The sequence below is a fragment of the Pocillopora damicornis genome, chromosome 1 (genome assembly GCF_964200805.1).
Source record: "Pocillopora damicornis chromosome 1, jaPocDami1.2, whole genome shotgun sequence".
NCBI lineage: Eukaryota > Metazoa > Cnidaria > Anthozoa > Scleractinia > Pocilloporidae > Pocillopora > Pocillopora damicornis.
The window spans coordinates 13,088,033-13,106,918 of NC_142670.1; the positions used below are offsets into that span (position 1 = coordinate 13,088,033).

Here is an 18,886-nt window from a genome sequence, read left to right on the forward strand (position 1 = left end):
TGAAAACTATAAAAAAAATGGCAAAAGTTTGTACGGGATTACAGAGTTTGAATAATTGAGTATGAGTGCTTATTTTTGGCAGGATTTGGAATGTATATCAGCATAAAATTTGTCTTCTCCGTTTAGTGAGGAAGGAAAAGCTATAACTATCAAGCTCTACCCACCCGACAAAGCTTGTCACTTTGAGTTCCTTGAGAAACTTTGTCAACAAGACGTTTGCGTAAAAAGAATCCGTAAAGTCATTCCCGGAGCTTCTCCAGATTTTCTAGGGAGCGAAAAGCCCTGGGTACGAGATTGAAAACTGCTAATGGAGAGGAAAAGGGTTGACAGACACGGCTTTAAGAATTAAACGCATTTCTAGTTTTCGCTGATTGAATAATCAAGCTGTACTTTACTATAGAGTAAAATCAAGGTCTAAATAAAGAAGAATCAAATCTATCAGGGACAGCGTTTGTTGATTTGTTTCCTTTGGGGAATGGGTGGAGTTTAAGGATTTAACACTTCCCCCCCCCCCCACCCCCAGCCCCTTATAAGGCTCTGTAATATTTTTAAGAAAACCCACTCATTTGAAGTAAATTTGCAGCCAATTTTATTAAGTCCAGTTATATACTTTATTAGCGACGACTGATCCTTCTTCCGTTCCCCCTGAAAACCATCTATTCCCCACCTCACCCATCAGCGACAAATAATGAATTGTTTCTCACATACGATTAGTGGTGGTCATCCAAGCTTGCCCATTCCCTATGGAAATAATTAAATAATAATAATAATAATAATAATAAAATTAAATAGTGAAAACCATCTATTCCCCACCCCACCCCTCAGCGGCAAATAATATAATGTTTCTCATACACGACTAGTGGTGGTCATCCAAGCTTGCCCATCCATAATTGGCCTGACTTGTTTTAATTAACTCATTTCCATATATGTTTTTTGGCTCTTTAGAACGGAAAGAAACGATTTACGGTGCGGGTTTCAATAATTTGGTGAGCATCGAATGTTGTCTCAAAGTATCAAAAACATACCAAGTCAACAAAAAAAGTTAGAACTGCATGAATCAACGGAAAAAAATAATTAGGAGAATATCACTTTATTGCATTTTCATCCTTAATGTTACTCAATATAGTTCACGTTAGATGTCTGTGACATTTCATGCTTTAAATACTAATTGAAAAGGATATTTTTCTTTTCTTGATGGCGTCCGAAAAGGAACTAATTTCCTTTCCTTAAAGCTCAAAATAAATTAAGTGTTGACGACTTGCTCGCTTTTTGTTTCGACAAAGGACTGCTAGCAGAGTTCCTTAACAGGGGAGGGGAGGGTCCTACTTCAGAGTGTCTGGAGTAGATTTTTTTCATTTCAAAAATTGTTACTTTAATCACTCTGGCAAAGAAAGGGGGTGATATTCTTTCTAGTGCTTCATTCCCCCCCCCCCTCCCCTCCCTCTTATTTTTTGATGCACTCACGCGCTATAGTTACGCATCTGGGTTGTTTTGCTAAGGGCAGTTGATTTCTCTCCCAGGCTCACCATAATGTAATGATCATATGATATTTCTGACATGTCTTGTTTTAATTTTTAAGTCAAGCACTAATTAGCCAGCTAATGTTACTCAGTCATTAAATGACGTCAAGAGACGATTGAGGTATGTCTGAGATTAATGCAAATGGCTTGAACATGGTCAGAGATATCAACACTTGGTTACGATACGAGAATAGAATGAAATTTTTGGATAATGCTCTATAAACTCGGGTGCCACTTTACAATATACCATCATCTTCAAAGAGGATTGCTTAAACTAAAAATATGTAAAGTTTCTGAGAAAAAAAGCAGTAATACCAAAGACCATTTATCCGTGGTTTCGATATTGTTCAGTGTCATCGATAACACTCGTTGATCTTGAACTTCCAGCTGCATGACAAGAAGAAATGTTCGCGATAGAAACTGCTTAAAGTTAGAAGGAACGGTCGATCAAGAAGCGCGTACTGTCCTGAAAAGAGCTAATGTCCATGAAAGTGATTAGCACTAATTTCATGTCTCGCGGAGGGGAAGTCAGATGAAAAATTGGTGACCACTTAAATAGTTCACTTATCCAGACAATCATACTTACTATTAGCTTTAATACCTTTACCTCTCGACTAATTCATTATTTGATTCTTTCTTTGTAAAGGTGTTTTTAAAATATGTTTAAAACCTTCTCAATATTATTTGATAGTTAACGCTTCTAAATTCATCGTGTTGACTAATTGTACATTCAAAATACAATCCTATGGCAAATATATTCTATTGTGTCAGGTGTGTAATCTGATATGGTCCATTGGCAAAGAAAACGCGATGTTATTTCAGCAAATATTACCTATAATATCTTCTCGTTGATTATAAATAAAAAGGTTTTTTAAAACTGGAACTCGAGTCAGTTTGTTTATTCCTCAAAGCTGGATGTTTTTTCTTTTGTTGACACGTTGTCGAGTAACCAATTCGGCAGTCATCGCGCACGACCAGAGGTTAACGTAATCACTTACGTAAATACGAAGCTAAAACATTGACACTCAAAAGCTGCAAACTGTTTACAAAGTGAAAACAATCGAGGGCACCCGCGTACGTGCAAACTTTCCTGATCAGTTGGCGGACGGTTGTTAAGATGCTCTCGGTTACAATACTTTCATTATTAGCTGAATGAGGTAAGTTTCATTTCGAAAAATCATCTTTTCGGTAGAAAGGAATTTGAGGTTCTCGGCTTCAGCGCAGCACAATTCAAAATTGTGTTTAAGATTATAACAATCTAATCCCTTGCCATACAAAGGTCTCAAACAGTCTCTAAACTTATAGAAAGTCAAATACAAAACTATCCGTCCTAATTTATTTTGTTAGACATTTTAGAAACTTCTGATATGCCTGGGATAGTTTAACTAATTTCTCTCAGAAGTAGAAATCACAAAATCACAGCTACATTTGTTACCAAATAAATCTCTCCTAACTGATTTTATGATATGATCACTTCTTAAACAACGCAGGTATTTTTACCTATGCAATCACAGTGACAAAGTTTGTTTATTCAATATGAGGCTAATTCCCGTAGTTTTTCGACTGCTAAGGAATTCAGTAATCACTATAAGCTTCTAATGTTTTGAATGAAGACAATTAAGTCGTAAAATTCCCGATCGCAGAATAATGAAATCTTTAAGCGATGTGGTTCTTGATGTTTTCCTTTCTTTCAACATCACGTCCAAATGTTATGGTAGCGTGATCTAGCCGTGTAGCTCAAGGGAAACCATTGTAACAATAAACTATGGCAAAATTATAAAAAAGAAACGAGTTGAAAATGTGCTTGCAGTGTAAACTAGCCTAGTAGCTCAAGTTGAACTTTTTCAAGAGATTATTTTTTTTAATTGCGGCAATGAATACGCAGCAGATTTATTCCAAAACGATGATTGAGGGTAATTGACCATTTGGTCTATTTTTCCATCGAAAGAAAAACAAACCTCCGTTAACACGAAAAGAGGAGGCAGACCCTTGCGATTTCTTAATTCGCGCGACGCCCTTTTGTTTTCCGCTGACTGAACGAAAAACAACTGCAACAGGAAGTGCTAGCTTGAAGGCTACATCTCATCTAACATTTAATTCGAGCTTAGTGGGTGGATCACGGTTATGTTCATGATTCTCTCTCTTCTAGAGGCCTCAGTTTCCCTAACTCTGCATTCAATTGCTATTGTTCTGCTTTTGTTCTGCTCATTAGGTCTTTTGTTTGGCTTCGTCCCCGTTGCCGCCGTCGTCGTAGCTAAAGGTCTCTAATCCACGGCGGCTGCGACTTGGTAAAACAAACGATTTAATGGCCTAGCAGCTCAGCACATGCGTTTTAAAGCTTTGTATATTTCTTAGCCATCTTCTGTAAAAAAAAAATACATAAAAAATATGTGATCATCAAAATTTGTCTTATTGTGAGAACGGATACCCAGAAAGAAATTTGTATAAGTTCGTATTTGGAACACAACGATGTCCACATTCGTCATGCCCCGAGTTGAGGTGACGAATCGATACGAACACGTAGACACTCCATCTGCCCACACGATCGCCAACGAGTGGCACAATCGGAATAAAACTGATTCAGCTACCAGCTGATTATCTGAGTGGTTTGTCCCTTCAGTAAATCGCGCAAATGATAGTGAATCTCTTTTCTTTTTTCTCTTTTTTGTGAGACAAATGGGACCTTCTCGATCCAACCATTCAAACAATCATATCGAGACAGAGACGAGGTATCGATTTACCACTGCAGAGTTCGCACTAAAATTTCTCACATATTGTGCTCTGTTCTTAGGCAAGTCTCTTTATCCTCACAGTGCCTCGCTTCATCTAGGAGTTGAAATGGGTACCGGCGAACTGACAGAAAAACCTCACGAAATGCTGAGCAAGGGGTTGGGTGGGGGGAATGGGGGGAGGGGGAGGAACATGTCACGGACGAGCATTCCAGCCAGGGGGAGAATTGCTATACTTCTTGTCGCTTCACGCTACAGAAACAAGAATAGGCTGTTGCTGGATAGGCATCTTGGCTCGAGTATAGATTTATCTCTCTATGCACTCAATAAGAAATAAATAGCGCGCATCGAGGCAATGAAATTTTTTTTTCTTCATCTCCGCTTCATACCGAAAAATTCCAACATCGCTTTGTCAATGTTCACAGTTTTTATTTTGTCTTTCATAACTACTTTGATCCAATTCATTTGATCACTGAGGACGCTTTCCGCCAATAATTTAAAAATATCTTGCTTTTAATCCTTTACTGGCTATTTGCACAAATTATCTAGCTAGTCATTCACTCTTATTATCCACGGAACTTACTTAAGAAGATGGCCGTCTCATTTCTTAAATGAACAAAGGAAAGCTGCCCCCACTGAAAGGCCCTTGACTCCAACCCCCCCTCTTCATGATTAATGTCTCCTTCCTAGTTGCCATGAATAAATTCTTTGACAGCCAATGATAAGTTTTAATGAGGTGAAGGGCTGTACAGTAATAACATCCCTACAGCTCCGCTTTTAGACTTGGCTACATCTAAATATTATCAATTGTTCTTTTGATTCGTAAAAGCTGATCATTATTCTCTTTTTGACTTTTTTATTTTCTAAATGTCCATTATCTTCATTATGGGAAACTCTATTGATTGCTGTTACGCCACTCGTCAATACAACCAGTGTTTCTTCCCGTGTATTCGATCGTGTTCGTACACCACTCGGCGAGTCTGGTACAATTACGATGGTCTGGAGACTGTGCAACCTTTGATTGACATCGTAAAGCCTGAAAAGGGTGTGATCTGAAAGTTTCCGAAGTCTCCAGCGGACATCAATGCAGACAAAGAAATAGCGAGTGCACTTGCATTAGGTAGAGTATCATTACACATTAAAATGATATGTTAATATCACAATATTAATGTTGAGGATTGCTTTTCATAAACCTGTAGAGAGTAGCTAAGAAACTAAACAAATTTCTTTCCTCGGCAAAATTGTAACCAAAAATTTCAATACTTAAAACTTGTTTCTCGAAACTGGAAAAGCAAAGGAGACCGTGGTGCTGAAATACATGGGCCACTGTATGCAGGCCTATCATTTAAGGGAAAATGATAAGCAGTCTCAGTTTGCACTGAGAAGAAGTAGTCGTACGGCTTCACCGTTGGAAGTCTGGACACAAGGCTAACAGAGACGACATTTTAAAAATGCTCTGGAGGGGAGCCGAAGTTAAAATTCGCGTTCATGAACGGATCAGTGTCCAAGCTCCAGAGAGCATGTAAGAGTCCAAACTTTTCGCGCGTAGGCTTCAAGGACTAGATGAAAAGTTTGTAAACACAATCATTAGAAAGAATGAAATTTTTTACATGCCTTTTACATGCTCACTTATATGAAGAATTATGCAAAAACTCTTTCTTTCCATAGGCTGCCTGTGTTACAATAGCAGCTCTGATGCAGTCTTTCTTGATGGCCGTTTTCTGTTGGATGCTGATCAAGGGAATTGACCTCTACTTCTTCGTTGTGAAAGTTTACAACATCAACACCAAAGTGTACATGTATCACGTCATCTCATGGGGTAAGTTTATTATTTCACAATCTGCACTGGAAACTGTAATCATGCCTACGGATCGCCAAAAATGGTATTGTCAGACAGTAAAATGTTTCGATTTTCTTCCTTTCTTTGTGGGTAGGTCTTCCAGTGATGATGGTGGCCATTTCACTTGGCATCGCTACTGGAAAAAAGAAAAAATGTTTACAAAGTTATACGAGTGATAAATAGTGAGAAAAAATTCAACGGTTTCTTCGTGCTCTTCTACTTTTATTTCGTTGCATTTAATTCTTTGTTTTGTTTTTGTACATATTTTGAAATCGGTATCATTTCATTTGCTGAAAATTTGTGTTTCTTTTTTTTCTTTCACTTCTTCCAGTTCAGTTGCTGACTTTCCTCGACTATTCGTCGCCTTTGTGGCTCTCATTGAAGTTGTGAGTTTTATGATTAGTGTTGGTGATTGTGATTGGTATACCTATACTAATTGCTGCCAAATATTTTTTCTCTGCTCTTGAAAAGCGAATTAAGAATATATGATATGACCCCGCACAACATTTATCATTTTTCTTTTCCCATTTACTCACAACAAACTTTGGACGTAGCCGCTGTTTGCGGGGATGCTGGTCAATTTTTCCCCATTGATATCTTCACAGGCATAGGACAGCTTCATAAATTCTCCAACTTTTCCTATGAAAAAAATACTTTTCGTATGAAAAAAAATTCTACCCCTTCCTTGTTGATGTTTTCTCATTGTTTCACATTGACTTTTTTTCTCGCAAAAATAACTAAAAAAAAAAAACATCGAGTAAGATGAAAGGAGCAGGAAGATTTGGAGATATTAGGAGATAACCAATTTGTCGCAGCCAACAGGGGAAAACTACCATTCTCAGCAAATACGATAAGATTGACAACACAAAACAAAATAGTGGAAGAGGTTTTCATGTTCTCCAGTGAGGCTCTATTCGCCAACCTTCCTCATTCCTTAATCAGTAAGGCCTTACGATATCTAAAAATGAAAATACATTGTTTAAGGAAAATAAAGGAATGTTTTCTCTTTAACTCATAGAATTGGCATCAAAGCATGCGTGGTAATGATTCCCCTACTGGGTGTCACGTGGCATTCGGTCTCCTCTCGCCTGTACATGAAGCTTTCGTTTACGTCTTCACCATACTCAACTCTGCTCAAGTCAGTATTCGCTGGTAACTCTCAAAATTATTCAATCTCTATCATTATTTTACTTTCTAACCAAGTGAGACACCATTACAATGATCACATGATAATTTTTTGGAGATTTGAAAACATAAATGCAGTTAGCTATGCAAGAGAAGGAAGACTTCTTTTTCAATTATAAGATACGCAATTTTCTTTCCTTCTTGAAATCGTTATAGGTATTTGACTGATATGTTTGCATATTGCAAAAATTAATGATCTTGAAATCATTTTCATGCAGCAGGGTTTCCTAATTTTCGCTCTACACTGCATGCGAAACATCCAGGTAAGAAAAAAAAACGTCAAACTGATAATTAACTCCATATCATCAAGTTTTAGAGTTTCGATAGATATCCGAGTACATGTGCTAAGAACCGAATTTCGTGTTGCTCGTCTATCTGCAGATCAGAGAGCGATTCAAAAGAAAGATGAACATCTTTTTTCCATCTTCTTTAAAGAACAACCCGACAAGGAAGAGCCACAGGTCAATCCAAATGAGGTTGGGGATGTATGGGCAATTGAATTGCAGTCTTCTGCTGAGTTTGAATCGAAATCACACCTAACTTAAATAACTGGATCCAGCCAACCGGAAATGACAGTCAATTACCTAGTACAATCACTTAGTTAACAGCAATAAGTCGGTTACCATCGATCTGACTTGTTCTCTGCAACTAAAAAGAGTTCTTTTTTTTCATTATTGTTTAAGCATTCAACTAGCTGTAATTGTTATGTATGCTCTTTACGATAACAAGGTTGTTTTTGGGGCGATAGTATATTTGTAGGCAAGATTAATCGAAATAAACAAATGTATAAATTTAAATTTCTAATAGCTCAGTATCTTGATGACTTTCCTTCGAATAAGACCACAGTCCACTACAGAGGAGGCGGGAATTTAAGTCAAGATATTATGAATTGTCTTTCTTTAAGAAGCACTCTAGCACGCAGCTTTAATTGAATGTATTTATATTTCGATTCTTGCGCGCTGACTTTCTACACTTACTGCATTATTATTTCATATTCGACGTTTCACTTATTGAATTTACAAACTTCTCACCAAACACTGTCATTACTTTAAACATTAAGCTATGGATAATAACTGAAACTATAGGTTTCTAGAAATTTCGAGAACGCCTAGTCATGCGGAAATGCATACCAAGGGACTTTCTGGAACAGTTAACTAAGTTACGTAGTTATGATGTAACACTACCAATATAGTTGTGTTGTAAGCGTCCGGAATTTTCGAGAATACTTTGTACATAAGGACACAGTCGTGCAGCAGTAATACTTGTTGTCGGGAGAGACAGACTTTTCAGAAAGCTATACCGAGAGAGAGCAACCGTAGAAGATTGTTAATCTCGAGTTACTTTGGAGACAACTTCCAGATTGTGTCAATAGTGAAGAAAGGAGTAGTTTGTGGTGGGTTTCAATCAGTTTTTTAAGGATAATTATTCTAATTGTTTAAGAGTCGCACCTTGGCAAGAATATTACAAGTTGTTTAATAAATTAAATGGGTCTGTTGATAAATGATGCTCTTTTTGTCTGTTAAATTGTACCGTAACAAATAATACTAATAGTCTTAACTGCTAACGCTGACATTCAAAGTTGTTGCTTAATGAATAAATAGATCAATTCGTAAATGTTTGAATAAGTAAACAACTTATTTAGAAAGAACAGAAAAAAAATCCTTGTAACTGGATCTTTTTTTGGATCAGTTACATTTAACCATTTTTTTTCGCATTCCTAAAATTAGGAGTATCGTTTTAAATCGAATATACATCGATTAATTTGGAATTAAACTGGGGCAATGTTAGCCGGAAAAGGCATAAAGCTAGAGATTATAAACTGTTCGGCACACATTATTGAACAACGATTAAAGAACTTTTACACAGAATATACAATTTAAAGGAAAAAGCTTAGCGATAGAAATGCAGAATATTTCGATGGGCCTGATTTTCAAATATCACTACAGCGGCACTTAGCATTGCAGAGGAATTTCAACAAGCGAGAGAAGGAGTCAATTATGTAGATGAGGCTAACAGTTTATAATGGTCTACTTTACGTCATACCCATTTATAAATAAACATGGTGACGAAGCGTGCGATTAAAACGGAAGAAGTTAAAATAAAAATTATTCTGAAATATACAAGCACTTTTTCTCTCTAAACTGCTCAAATGCGATAGGTAAAAACGTTTCAAGCTTCGATTGACTGAATACATTGCAGCTAAGACGAGCGAATATTCCAGAATAAATAATCAATTATTCCATGAGCGTGGAGAGATACTGGGAGAGTAGAATGTCTCGCCCACAGAGCACATCACTATGACCCAAGAACGTCTCGCACTAAGAGCTTTTGACTCACCGCTCGTTCTAAATTGTTGGGATTCAAACATTTGGAAACAAAAGTGATGGTCTGCATGACGCTTTTCTAGGAGAAAGTTGTTTTGTAGGCTGAAAACTAAAAATTGGCCGTTAGCCACCGTTGTTTTAAAGGCATACGAGGTAATTAGCGTGTCATAAGCGAGATGAATAAATAACAATAATTTCCATTTATGCATAACGAACAGGTGGCATTCTAGCTTAAGCTGCCCGTTGATAAAACAGAATTTTGTTTAGGACCACTTTCATTTAACAGAGTTCATAAAGAAATTATCGTTCTTACCATCAAATATTTTTTAGCTGTTTCTTCTGCAGCACTTGAACTACAAAAAGTATTTTAATGACGTGAAGCTTTTCAATTGTATTAGAAAAACAATGCTCTACATCAGGTGCAAGCTGCTTTTTGTCCATTGGTCCGTCTATGACAGAAAAAAAAATGGAGACTAACGCCATGAACATGTGTTCAGAGATCATGATTTGTATTAAAATCTAACTCGTACGAAAGGCTTTTTATGAGGATGCCGCAAATCCGCAACTCTCAAGCGGTGTGAATCAAATAGAAGTGAATTCGGCAAAATGTTCAAAACCCCGGTAATATGTTGTATGCTGGGTGAGTACGACCCTAGTTATTCCTGTTTGTTCTGCAGTAGCTATGAAACCGTCGAAATGGACTTTTTATTGTAAAATATTTATTTCGATATTTAAACTTACGGAACTCTAATAACGAAACATACCAAACTCCTAATATGTCCTCTCGAGTTGTTGTCTAATTATAAAGCTAATTATCACCATTATCGTTATTATTACTTTCTCAATATTTTTCTCTTTCCATACAATTGAAAATAATTGAATAATAATCACCCGTAATGACACATTCGTATATGTTGTTCTCTAGGTTAGTACCACCCTAATTATACCTTGACTTTCCATTTGTGACACATTAATATCCATTTTGGAACGTCCTGTGGAATTTAGCCAAACCAAACAGAGAAAAAATGTCAGGTGGCGGATATTTTGCACTGTTAATTAAAACAAAACAAAACAAAACAGACTTCCTCATTAAACTTTTAGTTCTTAATCAGACATGGATCTCTTAGAAATTGGATTCCTAAACCCGTTTAGATTCCGTATAGTGCAAAGTAGGTTTCCGTAGAGCGTTCGAATGAGGCGTTATTCAGACATCGCGATACCCAAACCTTTAGAGCTTTCATATTTTTGTTTTGTCATTAAAACTCAGAGTAGATGACTGCTGACTGCTCGCCAAGTTGGACGTCATAGTTAATTAGAACATATTTCTCTTCTAAATTATTCTTCTTTATGCCCGAAAGCAAACTTTATACTCAACCCATTGCTCTTCTTTTAAAAAAAAAATATATGGGCTCTGGAGGTTCCGCAGGTTCCGCGGCCTGCTGATCCATAGTTTTGTAACTCCCGAGAACATGGAAAAATCCTCACAAAATTTTGGAGACCAACCCCGCAAGATTCAAATTGTGCAAGTTTTATTTGAGCGCTCAGATTTGATACCCGATTCATTCGCTTGAAATGTGAAACATTTTTTTCTCTGGATAGCACATTTTACATCCTTTTCATTCGTTTATAGTTCGGTTGCGCGAATAACCCGTTTAAGAAAATTTTCCAAAGGACATTCCTGAGGGTCTATCGTATCCTTAAAAATGTTTCCACATGTGACAAGTTTTGTTCAGCTAGTTGGTGAATTGCGGAGATGCTGCATTTTTTATAATTTCTCCGTCAGCTCCCTAGGAAGGTAATAAAATTCATGAATGGATGTTAAAGGGCATGTAGCAAATAAAATGCATTAGTACTCGTCTTACTCGAAATCTAATAAACTTTTTCATTATTTCAAATGTTACTCTTGAGATAACAATCAATTTATTTGTCCATTTTCTCTTCTACAGTCATCCTTCGTTTGTTGATGAAATTGCCAGGGACAGGTGAGGCAGCTTCATTCCGGTTTAATATTCAAGTTCCTTGAAATAGACGGGAAAAAAAGATAATACCTGTCCAATTATCATATTAATGAGTTATAGACTCCCTTTTAAAATTACATTGGATTGCGATTCAAAACGTGAGTTGGAAAGCAAAACAAAAAGTCAAAGAATAACGGTGCTATTACCCTGATCTCCCAAAGATCCACTTTTAAAACCTGGCCTGATTCTAATATTTGCTTCAGGGATGTAGAGGGTTTTGATGCCCATCGCCTGTTATTAAAATTAATAATATAAAAAATACTTTCTCGTCTTTATCATTATCGCTCAGTCAGTGTTGTTATCTTCAGTATACATTTTTCGTTTATTTATTTATTTATTTATTTATTTTCTTATAGAGTGCCAACCAACCTGTTCAAAAACTCCTCTTACATATTTTCGAAAAGCAAAATTTACAGGTTTCCTAACAATGAAGTCTACTCAATCTTGGGAGGTTATTTAGTCTCCATCGAGACTGAGGAAGAATGGCAGTTTATCAATGATGAGATTCAAAAGCGTGGTACTTGGAATACCTCGGCTACTAATGCGTGGCTCATTGGTTTGGAGAAGAAATACGGGGTTTGGATATGGAAGAGTGGAAAACAGCTGAATGTCTCGAAATGGCGAGATTCTGAGCCAAATGGGAACGACGAAAGAGCGGAAATATCCATGAACGGAAGCCTCTTTAATGGTATCCCTCGGAATAATGAAGGAGATGCCTACATTTGCGAGATGCCCGGAGGTAAGATCACATTCCAACCATAAAGTATATAATGTGCTGAAACATTAGCAGTCTTGCACTGGTGTCATGAAAATTGCTCTTGCTTCTTAAAAGTAAAAAAGAACATAGTTCACAGAATATACTCTGCTCACCTAACTTGAACGTGTGAGCTATGAATGAACTTTTAGGCATAAGTAGTTGAACACACTGCCCATGAAATTTTCCGTAATACATGTTTCAAAAATTAAGTGAGTGTAGGCTTTTTGTTTTGAACATAACATATCGAATTACTTTTATTTTTGTGTGCCCGGGCGTGAGTTTCTCGTACAAGTCAGTGATAAATATATTATTCGCCGGCTGGAAGGTCTGTAGTGAGTAATACTGTGCCCAATGTCTTGAAAATTAAGATAAACTGCACAGTTTTTCCCAATACGGACCGACTTAGGCTGATAAATAACAGTTTTTTCCTCTTGAAATTAACTAAATGTTTTCCATATGGAAAATTAGAGAGCGCGTAACAAAAAAACGCATGCACCCTTTAAAACAAATCAACAACGACAACGGCGCTGGTTTGGCAAATAAACCGAACTGCAAAGTAATTTTAAGTAAATTTAAATCTATGTTTTGAAGTTGTGGGAGTTCCCTCGTTCGTTTGCTGCAATCACGAGTGCAACTCTGATCTTTCATCAAAAGGGGAATTTTCAAGCAGCTTTTTCTCGTTGAATTCCTTTGTTTACTGTTGCGAAATTTATGGTACCAATGTCCAATTTGAACGGACCTGCAAAGACTTACCGAAAGCGTATTTGAGGTATAAAAGACCTAGCTCACTGCTCTCCAAGGAAAAAATTTTTTGAGAGAATTCAGATACATAATGAATGAAATTACCATTAATGAATTCAACTGTGAAGAAATACCTCACGTTTTAACTTTGTGAGTTACCTCTAGTAAGGTTTAGGTTATTTACAAGCGGCTTTTAGGCAGCGCGTTAACCTATCTTATGACATATTTGCTACCAATATTCATCTCAAAACCAATTTTTTTTGCAGGGAAACAAAGTTATCTGAGAGAGAGAAAGTGAGAATTAATAAGTTATCGATCGGCTTGATTTGCTCCAAAACGATTTGCTTAAAAATACTGTCCAGCCGGCAAAACGAAATAAATTTCTTGAAAAATAACAACAAAGCAGGAGATGTAATCGGCGGCTCGCTCAAGCGATACCGTGCCCGTGGGCAGAGATAGGAAAACCCGGACCGCGTTAAGTACCAATAAGATTCCAGGATTCTTTACCGTGCCCTCTGAGAAAAACAAATAATAAATGCAGTTCTTTTGAGAAAGGTTATCGGAAAAATCTTGTCGGAATTGTAAGCGATAACCTGGAAGGTATTGCTGGTAGCTTTTAGGTCATGGCTAGACTTAACCTCAGGAATTCAGGGAAACCTAGGAAATGTCACTTTAAGGACGAGGCATCACGGGTTTGAACAACCTGTTTTAATTGCAAGACTTTCTTTAAATTCTAAACTGCATGAGCTAACCCTAATTAATTTATCTTTAATTTTTATGTCCCTATTGATTATCGTTACCCAGATAACCTTTTGAGATTGTTGCGTGCACTTTAAAGTTTTGCTCTTTGTCCGTAACAACTGCATACAGTTAACTGCGTATCTCCAGTTGCACATTTGTGGGAACCTACATTCACATTTAATTTTACGTTTTTTTAAGTCTGATTAGATAGAGGAGGAAGAGTAGGGGGCGGAGTGGGGGAGGTGTCAGCTCAACGTGGAACTAATTAATATTTAACAACTCGACTACCAAAATGATATGAATTCACAAATAATCGTAGCTGATGTAAAGTTAACTAATCCACAAAAGCAGGTAAGTGTGGCGGACGCCGTAGTGAAGAAAGATGTATGGTATTTATTGACACTGATCAGACAAATACATAAGATGTAAAAAAAAAGAATTCATTAGTGAATGAGTCACGTTTTCTGTCTCATTCGTTTTTTTTTCCTTTGTTGTGATTGTGATTATAATCTTTTCATGTTATCAATGCTATTATAATTATCACTTTGTTTATCATCATTAGGATAATTGGTATTTTTGTTTTCATCTTCATCATTATGTAGAATGCCCAAATATAACTTTTAAAAACTCTTGGTACATAATTTCGGTGGATGGAGAGTCCTGCTACTGGAGCAGAGACACTTGCTCAAGTCTAGGCGGGGACCTAGTTTCCTTTGAAACCCAAGAAGAATGGAATTTGATTAATGACGAAATTCAAAGGCGAAACACTTCGAACTATGAAAATAAATGGAGAATTGGTTTAAAAAAAAGGGCCGGGAATTGGACCTGGGTGAGTGGAAGACCGCTGACTATTTCCAAATGGGGACAAGGGGAGCCAAGCGGTGAACACGACGCGGCTTTCATGTACAAGAGCTTCCGTAATGGCGAACAGGGCGTATTTGAGAGTGATAATGGTACAAGTGGGAAAAAACAGCACGCTTATATTTGTGAGATCCCCGAGAGTGAGTTGATATGTTGTTGTTGTTGTTGTTGTTTTTCTTTTTTTTAAATGTTATTTTGAGTAAACTCAAAGGCACCGGGAGCGCTGAAGGGCAATAAGAACATTATTTGCTAACGTTTGTGGTACTCACGGGAGAAGTTATAAAAACCCTCAGACAGTCAGAATCAAGTTTACACTTACTTTTGCGTAAATCAAAATATGTTTGAAACAATCCCAATGAACGTTTTCACGATATACATGTCTAACTTTAACTTTCTAAACATGGGAAAGCTGCAGATGGTTCTGTTACTATCACTTTTACGAACAACAACAGTTACGAAACTGATGGTGAATACCAATTGCAAAGAATTATCAGTCCAATTGCTCTGTTGGATGATAGCACGTGATGATGTGAAGAGGGTTATCTTTTTGTGAAGAGCTTGTGACTCATGTCGGTTAAGAACCTTGCCAATTATCGTTTTCTAAAACAAATACAACAGACTTGCAGACTTATTTGTTCTTCGCATAGGGGAATCAATTTTAAGTTTACTGTATTCTATTTTAATGTCTGATCATTTGAACTGTAAAGTTGTAGGGGCCAATTTTAATGCAATGCGAAATGTGCAGAGAGCATAATAAACTGACCATCGTGCATCTAATCCGAATATGGCGGGCATTTCGATCGACTTAGTAACCACTACTCTATAACGAGGTTAGTAAGGATCACCTCAGTTCTCATACATCACCAGAGGGTGTAGATACATTTTCTTGTCTAAAAGATAGTCAATACTGAGGTGGAATATATTTGATGTTCTGCTCACCGAAAAGATAAACATAGGCATGCGTAGCATGCAAGAGTTATTATTTTGGCTAGGTGGGTTGAAATGGGACACTTTGGGTTCTTAACCCTTTCAGTCTTGAAACAGGAAAAGAGAATAACTTTAAGTCCAGAATTGTGTAGAGAATTCATTATTTTTCAGTGGTGTTAGATAATGCGCTTCGAAAACGTGACAAAATGCAGATTGTTTCCGAGGAAACGACACGTAGTAAAGTGAAGTCTTAAGAGGCAAAATGGATATTTGACTAGTGGAATATTATTTAAGAAAACGCAGAACAGGATATTGAAATATTGTGTTACAGCTTTTTAGGCTATTAGGGAAAAGTCTACAGAATATATTTCATTCTCTAGTATTATGGGGTCTAGTTTTCGAAAAACATCCTACAGCCGTATCTAAGCAACAATCACACAAGACATGTGCCAACGACAAATAAAATGTTGAGGAAACAATAAGAGCTTTCTGTATTACTGATAAAACTCGAGTGCGTTTAAGAGTTTTGAACGTTATTGGCGGCCATTTTTTTACTCCCCTTTCTGTCCGCAGTTTTGCTCTCGCAGTGTAATAGTAAGGCAATTTTTTGTATGATGTGGTCTTGATTAACATTTTTCTTTAAAGACTCCTCAATACCTTCAGTACCTTCGTCGTCCTCACTATCATCCAGAGTAGCCTTTGCAACCTCACCATCACCATCACCATCGTCGTCGCCACGACCATCGCCCTCGCCCTCGCCCTCGCCCTCGCCATCGCCATCCTCCTCGCCATCGCCATCGTCATCCCCGTTGCCGTCGCCATCGCCATCGCCGTCACCAGTTGAGCAGCTTGTATGTTTTCTAGTCATTTACCGTTTTTATACATATCGTTTTTCAGGATCTCCTCTGCTTACAAACGTGAGAGACAATATTTTTCATTTTAGGCAAAGGAGTATGTTTCAAAATTTGGCGGAATAAATATTACCAGAAGGACTTCCCTACAGGTATCTAATTTTATATGACTTAAAGGCTTTTTAACTTTGGTATATGTTTTTAAACGATAAAAAGGTAAATATCTGATCTTTAAGGATAAACCACCATCGAGCCATATGAAGTAAAAATGTTGAAGCTTAAAAAATAATCCAGGCCCCTAAAGGAGTTCTCCAGCCGATGAATACCCTGGACACCATTTGGGGCCTTAGTATAAATTTTATATATGAGACTGGCTGTTCAATGACCTGGAAATATTTTACGTAATTGTAGGAGGCTGTTACTGTGTTTGAAGATTTCACCTTAAAAATCAAGAACGTCACAAAAGACAAGGCCGGCATAGAAGAGGTTAAAACACTGGAAAAATCCATCTTTGAGGTGGCAGAGGCCGTCGAGAAATTTGCTCTTAATTACGGCAACCGACACCTGAGAGGAATGAGGCCTTCAGAAAGGATCGTTTCCCCCAAAATTGGTGAGTTTGCGGCCTTCAGTCCTGCTTAGTTTCAAAGTCTATTCCTCTGTTACTTACTGACTTGCTGACTCACTGAGCTGTCTAATTTCCTATGGCTAGATGGTGTAAGAACTCAGCTATTAGCCCAACGTATCAGAATGTTATTACTGGATGTCATCGATTCATCTGTGTTTTTTTTCAATTTGTTTGATACTTTGATTTTTCGCGGTGGAGAAGGAAATTGAACGTTTTCTTAAACAATCAACAAGAGAGAATAGAAATCCTTCAAATTGTGAAACCCTTCTTCTCGATCTGTATATTGAAACTTTTCTTAAATAATGGGTTGGTGAGTAACACTTTACTAAGTAAAATTGTCAAATCTAAGAAATGCTTTCCGCTTACTTCATACCGTACACTGAGCTCAAAATTGGCCTATCGTCTGCGATGTACATAAATGCAAGATTTTTAACCGTACGCTTCAAAATTCTCTAATGAACTCTATAGTTTTCCAACGAAACGGTTCGAGGAACGAATTGAGTTTTCACAATTTTAGTCCGTGCAGTACTACTCACTTTTTTATCAGCCTTACATTGAAAAAACTTTATAAAATGGTTGAATTTGTCGAATAGTCGTGGAAGGGCAAATACGATACATACAATACACTTTCAACCCATAAGATTATGAAATATTTGTGTACACCACAAAATGGAAGTTTGTGTATGTGTGCTATTGTAAATTTCACCGAGGGTGCTTTCAATTGTAATTTTTCTTTTCGACAGTTTTGGTCATTCAAATAGCCTATCGCCAGAATGCAAGTGGCTTCAACTTTGAGGAACAACGATGGCGAGCAAGAATCGATATCGCTTCTTCAACTTTTGAGGAAAATGGTTCGTATTAACTATTGTAATAACTTTACTTTTAGTATTACCTTGGTTTCTTCGATAGAAATTTCTGTATCGAAATAAAGCCTCATGTAAAGGTGCTTCCTTAGTTTACATAGTCTATCTTCTTTAATCACTCGCCCTCCCTAAAATATCACATACCTCAGAGCCTGATAAAAATTTCAATTTTGTGTGCTTTTTTGTTTTTGTTTGATAAAATTTTTTTGCTGATCCTTGGGGTTTAAAGGATCAATGGTGGTTGCATGTGTGTACAAGGATTTGCATGACCTACTTCTGACAGACCAAGCCATGAAGAGTGAAACAGACAACCAAAGGTGCCGTTATTTTCATATTACTCCATGTCGTTTACCTCAAAAAACACATAACACGGATACACATAAGATCTAAGTTCAACTAAACTGAACTGAGAAACTTTCCAAAAACCCTAACTAGGGTTGGAAGACTCCCTGCTTGTCTCTGACCATTCCACCTTCATGAAAAATTGGCCTGAATCTACAAAAAATATGTAATATTGCTTCCTTGGTTCTGGTCCATTTTTAAATACAATTTATTCTTAGGTATATCAGCTCCAGGATAATGGCCGTAACTATGAACCCCAAGCCAGAGAAATTTCGAGAAAATGTCATCCTACAGTTCAGAAACCTAAAGGTAACATGAAAATTAGTTTCTATGCGTTGTTTTGATTTATTCTGACAAGATAAAATCTATTTTCAGGTCTTGACGGCAGAGAAGCGCTGTATGTTTTGGAGTGGCCTCAGCAAAAAGTAAAAAACTACAATATATTATTATATATTATATATATTATATATTGTATGGTACTTATTCCTTCTTAAATTAAATTTAGTATGGAGGAGAATGAATGAACCTTTTCAGATGCTTTTGCGCAGATGAACACTTTCCT

The 18,886-nt window shown here is 37.0% G+C and overlaps 2 protein-coding genes across 9 annotated transcripts; both read left to right on the forward strand.

Annotated features, from left to right (window-relative positions):
• The first annotated feature begins 2,540 nt into the window (after positions 1 to 2,540).
• LOC149052095 (adhesion G protein-coupled receptor D1-like) lies at positions 2,541 to 8,075 on the forward strand. Of its 8 annotated transcripts, none has more exons than XM_089181265.1 (8): positions 2,541 to 2,677; positions 5,183 to 5,369; positions 5,918 to 6,068; positions 6,184 to 6,271; positions 6,421 to 6,475; positions 7,108 to 7,241; positions 7,496 to 7,537; positions 7,656 to 8,075. In XM_089181265.1, the coding sequence occupies exons 3-7, from the start codon at positions 5,945 to 5,947 to the stop codon at positions 7,503 to 7,505; spliced, it is 411 nt and encodes a 136-aa protein (XP_089037391.1). In that variant the 5' UTR covers positions 2,541 to 2,677; positions 5,183 to 5,369; positions 5,918 to 5,944; the 3' UTR covers positions 7,506 to 7,537; positions 7,656 to 8,075. The 8 variants fall into 8 exon arrangements, with proteins under 8 accessions (XP_089037391.1, XP_089037314.1, XP_089037150.1 ...); XM_089181024.1 differs by having other exon boundaries at positions 2,542 to 2,677; positions 7,108 to 7,227; XM_089181188.1 differs by lacking the exon at positions 7,496 to 7,537 and having other exon boundaries at positions 7,108 to 7,227; positions 7,710 to 8,075.
• A 2,637-nt stretch (positions 8,076 to 10,712) lies between these two features.
• LOC149052096 (uncharacterized) lies at positions 10,713 to 18,864 on the forward strand. Its single transcript, XM_089180216.1, has 8 exons — positions 10,713 to 10,767; positions 14,458 to 14,856; positions 16,289 to 16,494; positions 16,587 to 16,646; positions 16,906 to 17,104; positions 17,863 to 17,970; positions 18,212 to 18,299; positions 18,543 to 18,864. The coding sequence occupies exons 1-8, from the start codon at positions 10,713 to 10,715 to the stop codon at positions 18,640 to 18,642; spliced, it is 1,215 nt and encodes a 404-aa protein (XP_089036342.1). The 3' UTR covers positions 18,643 to 18,864.
• The last annotated feature ends 22 nt before the right edge of the window (positions 18,865 to 18,886 follow it).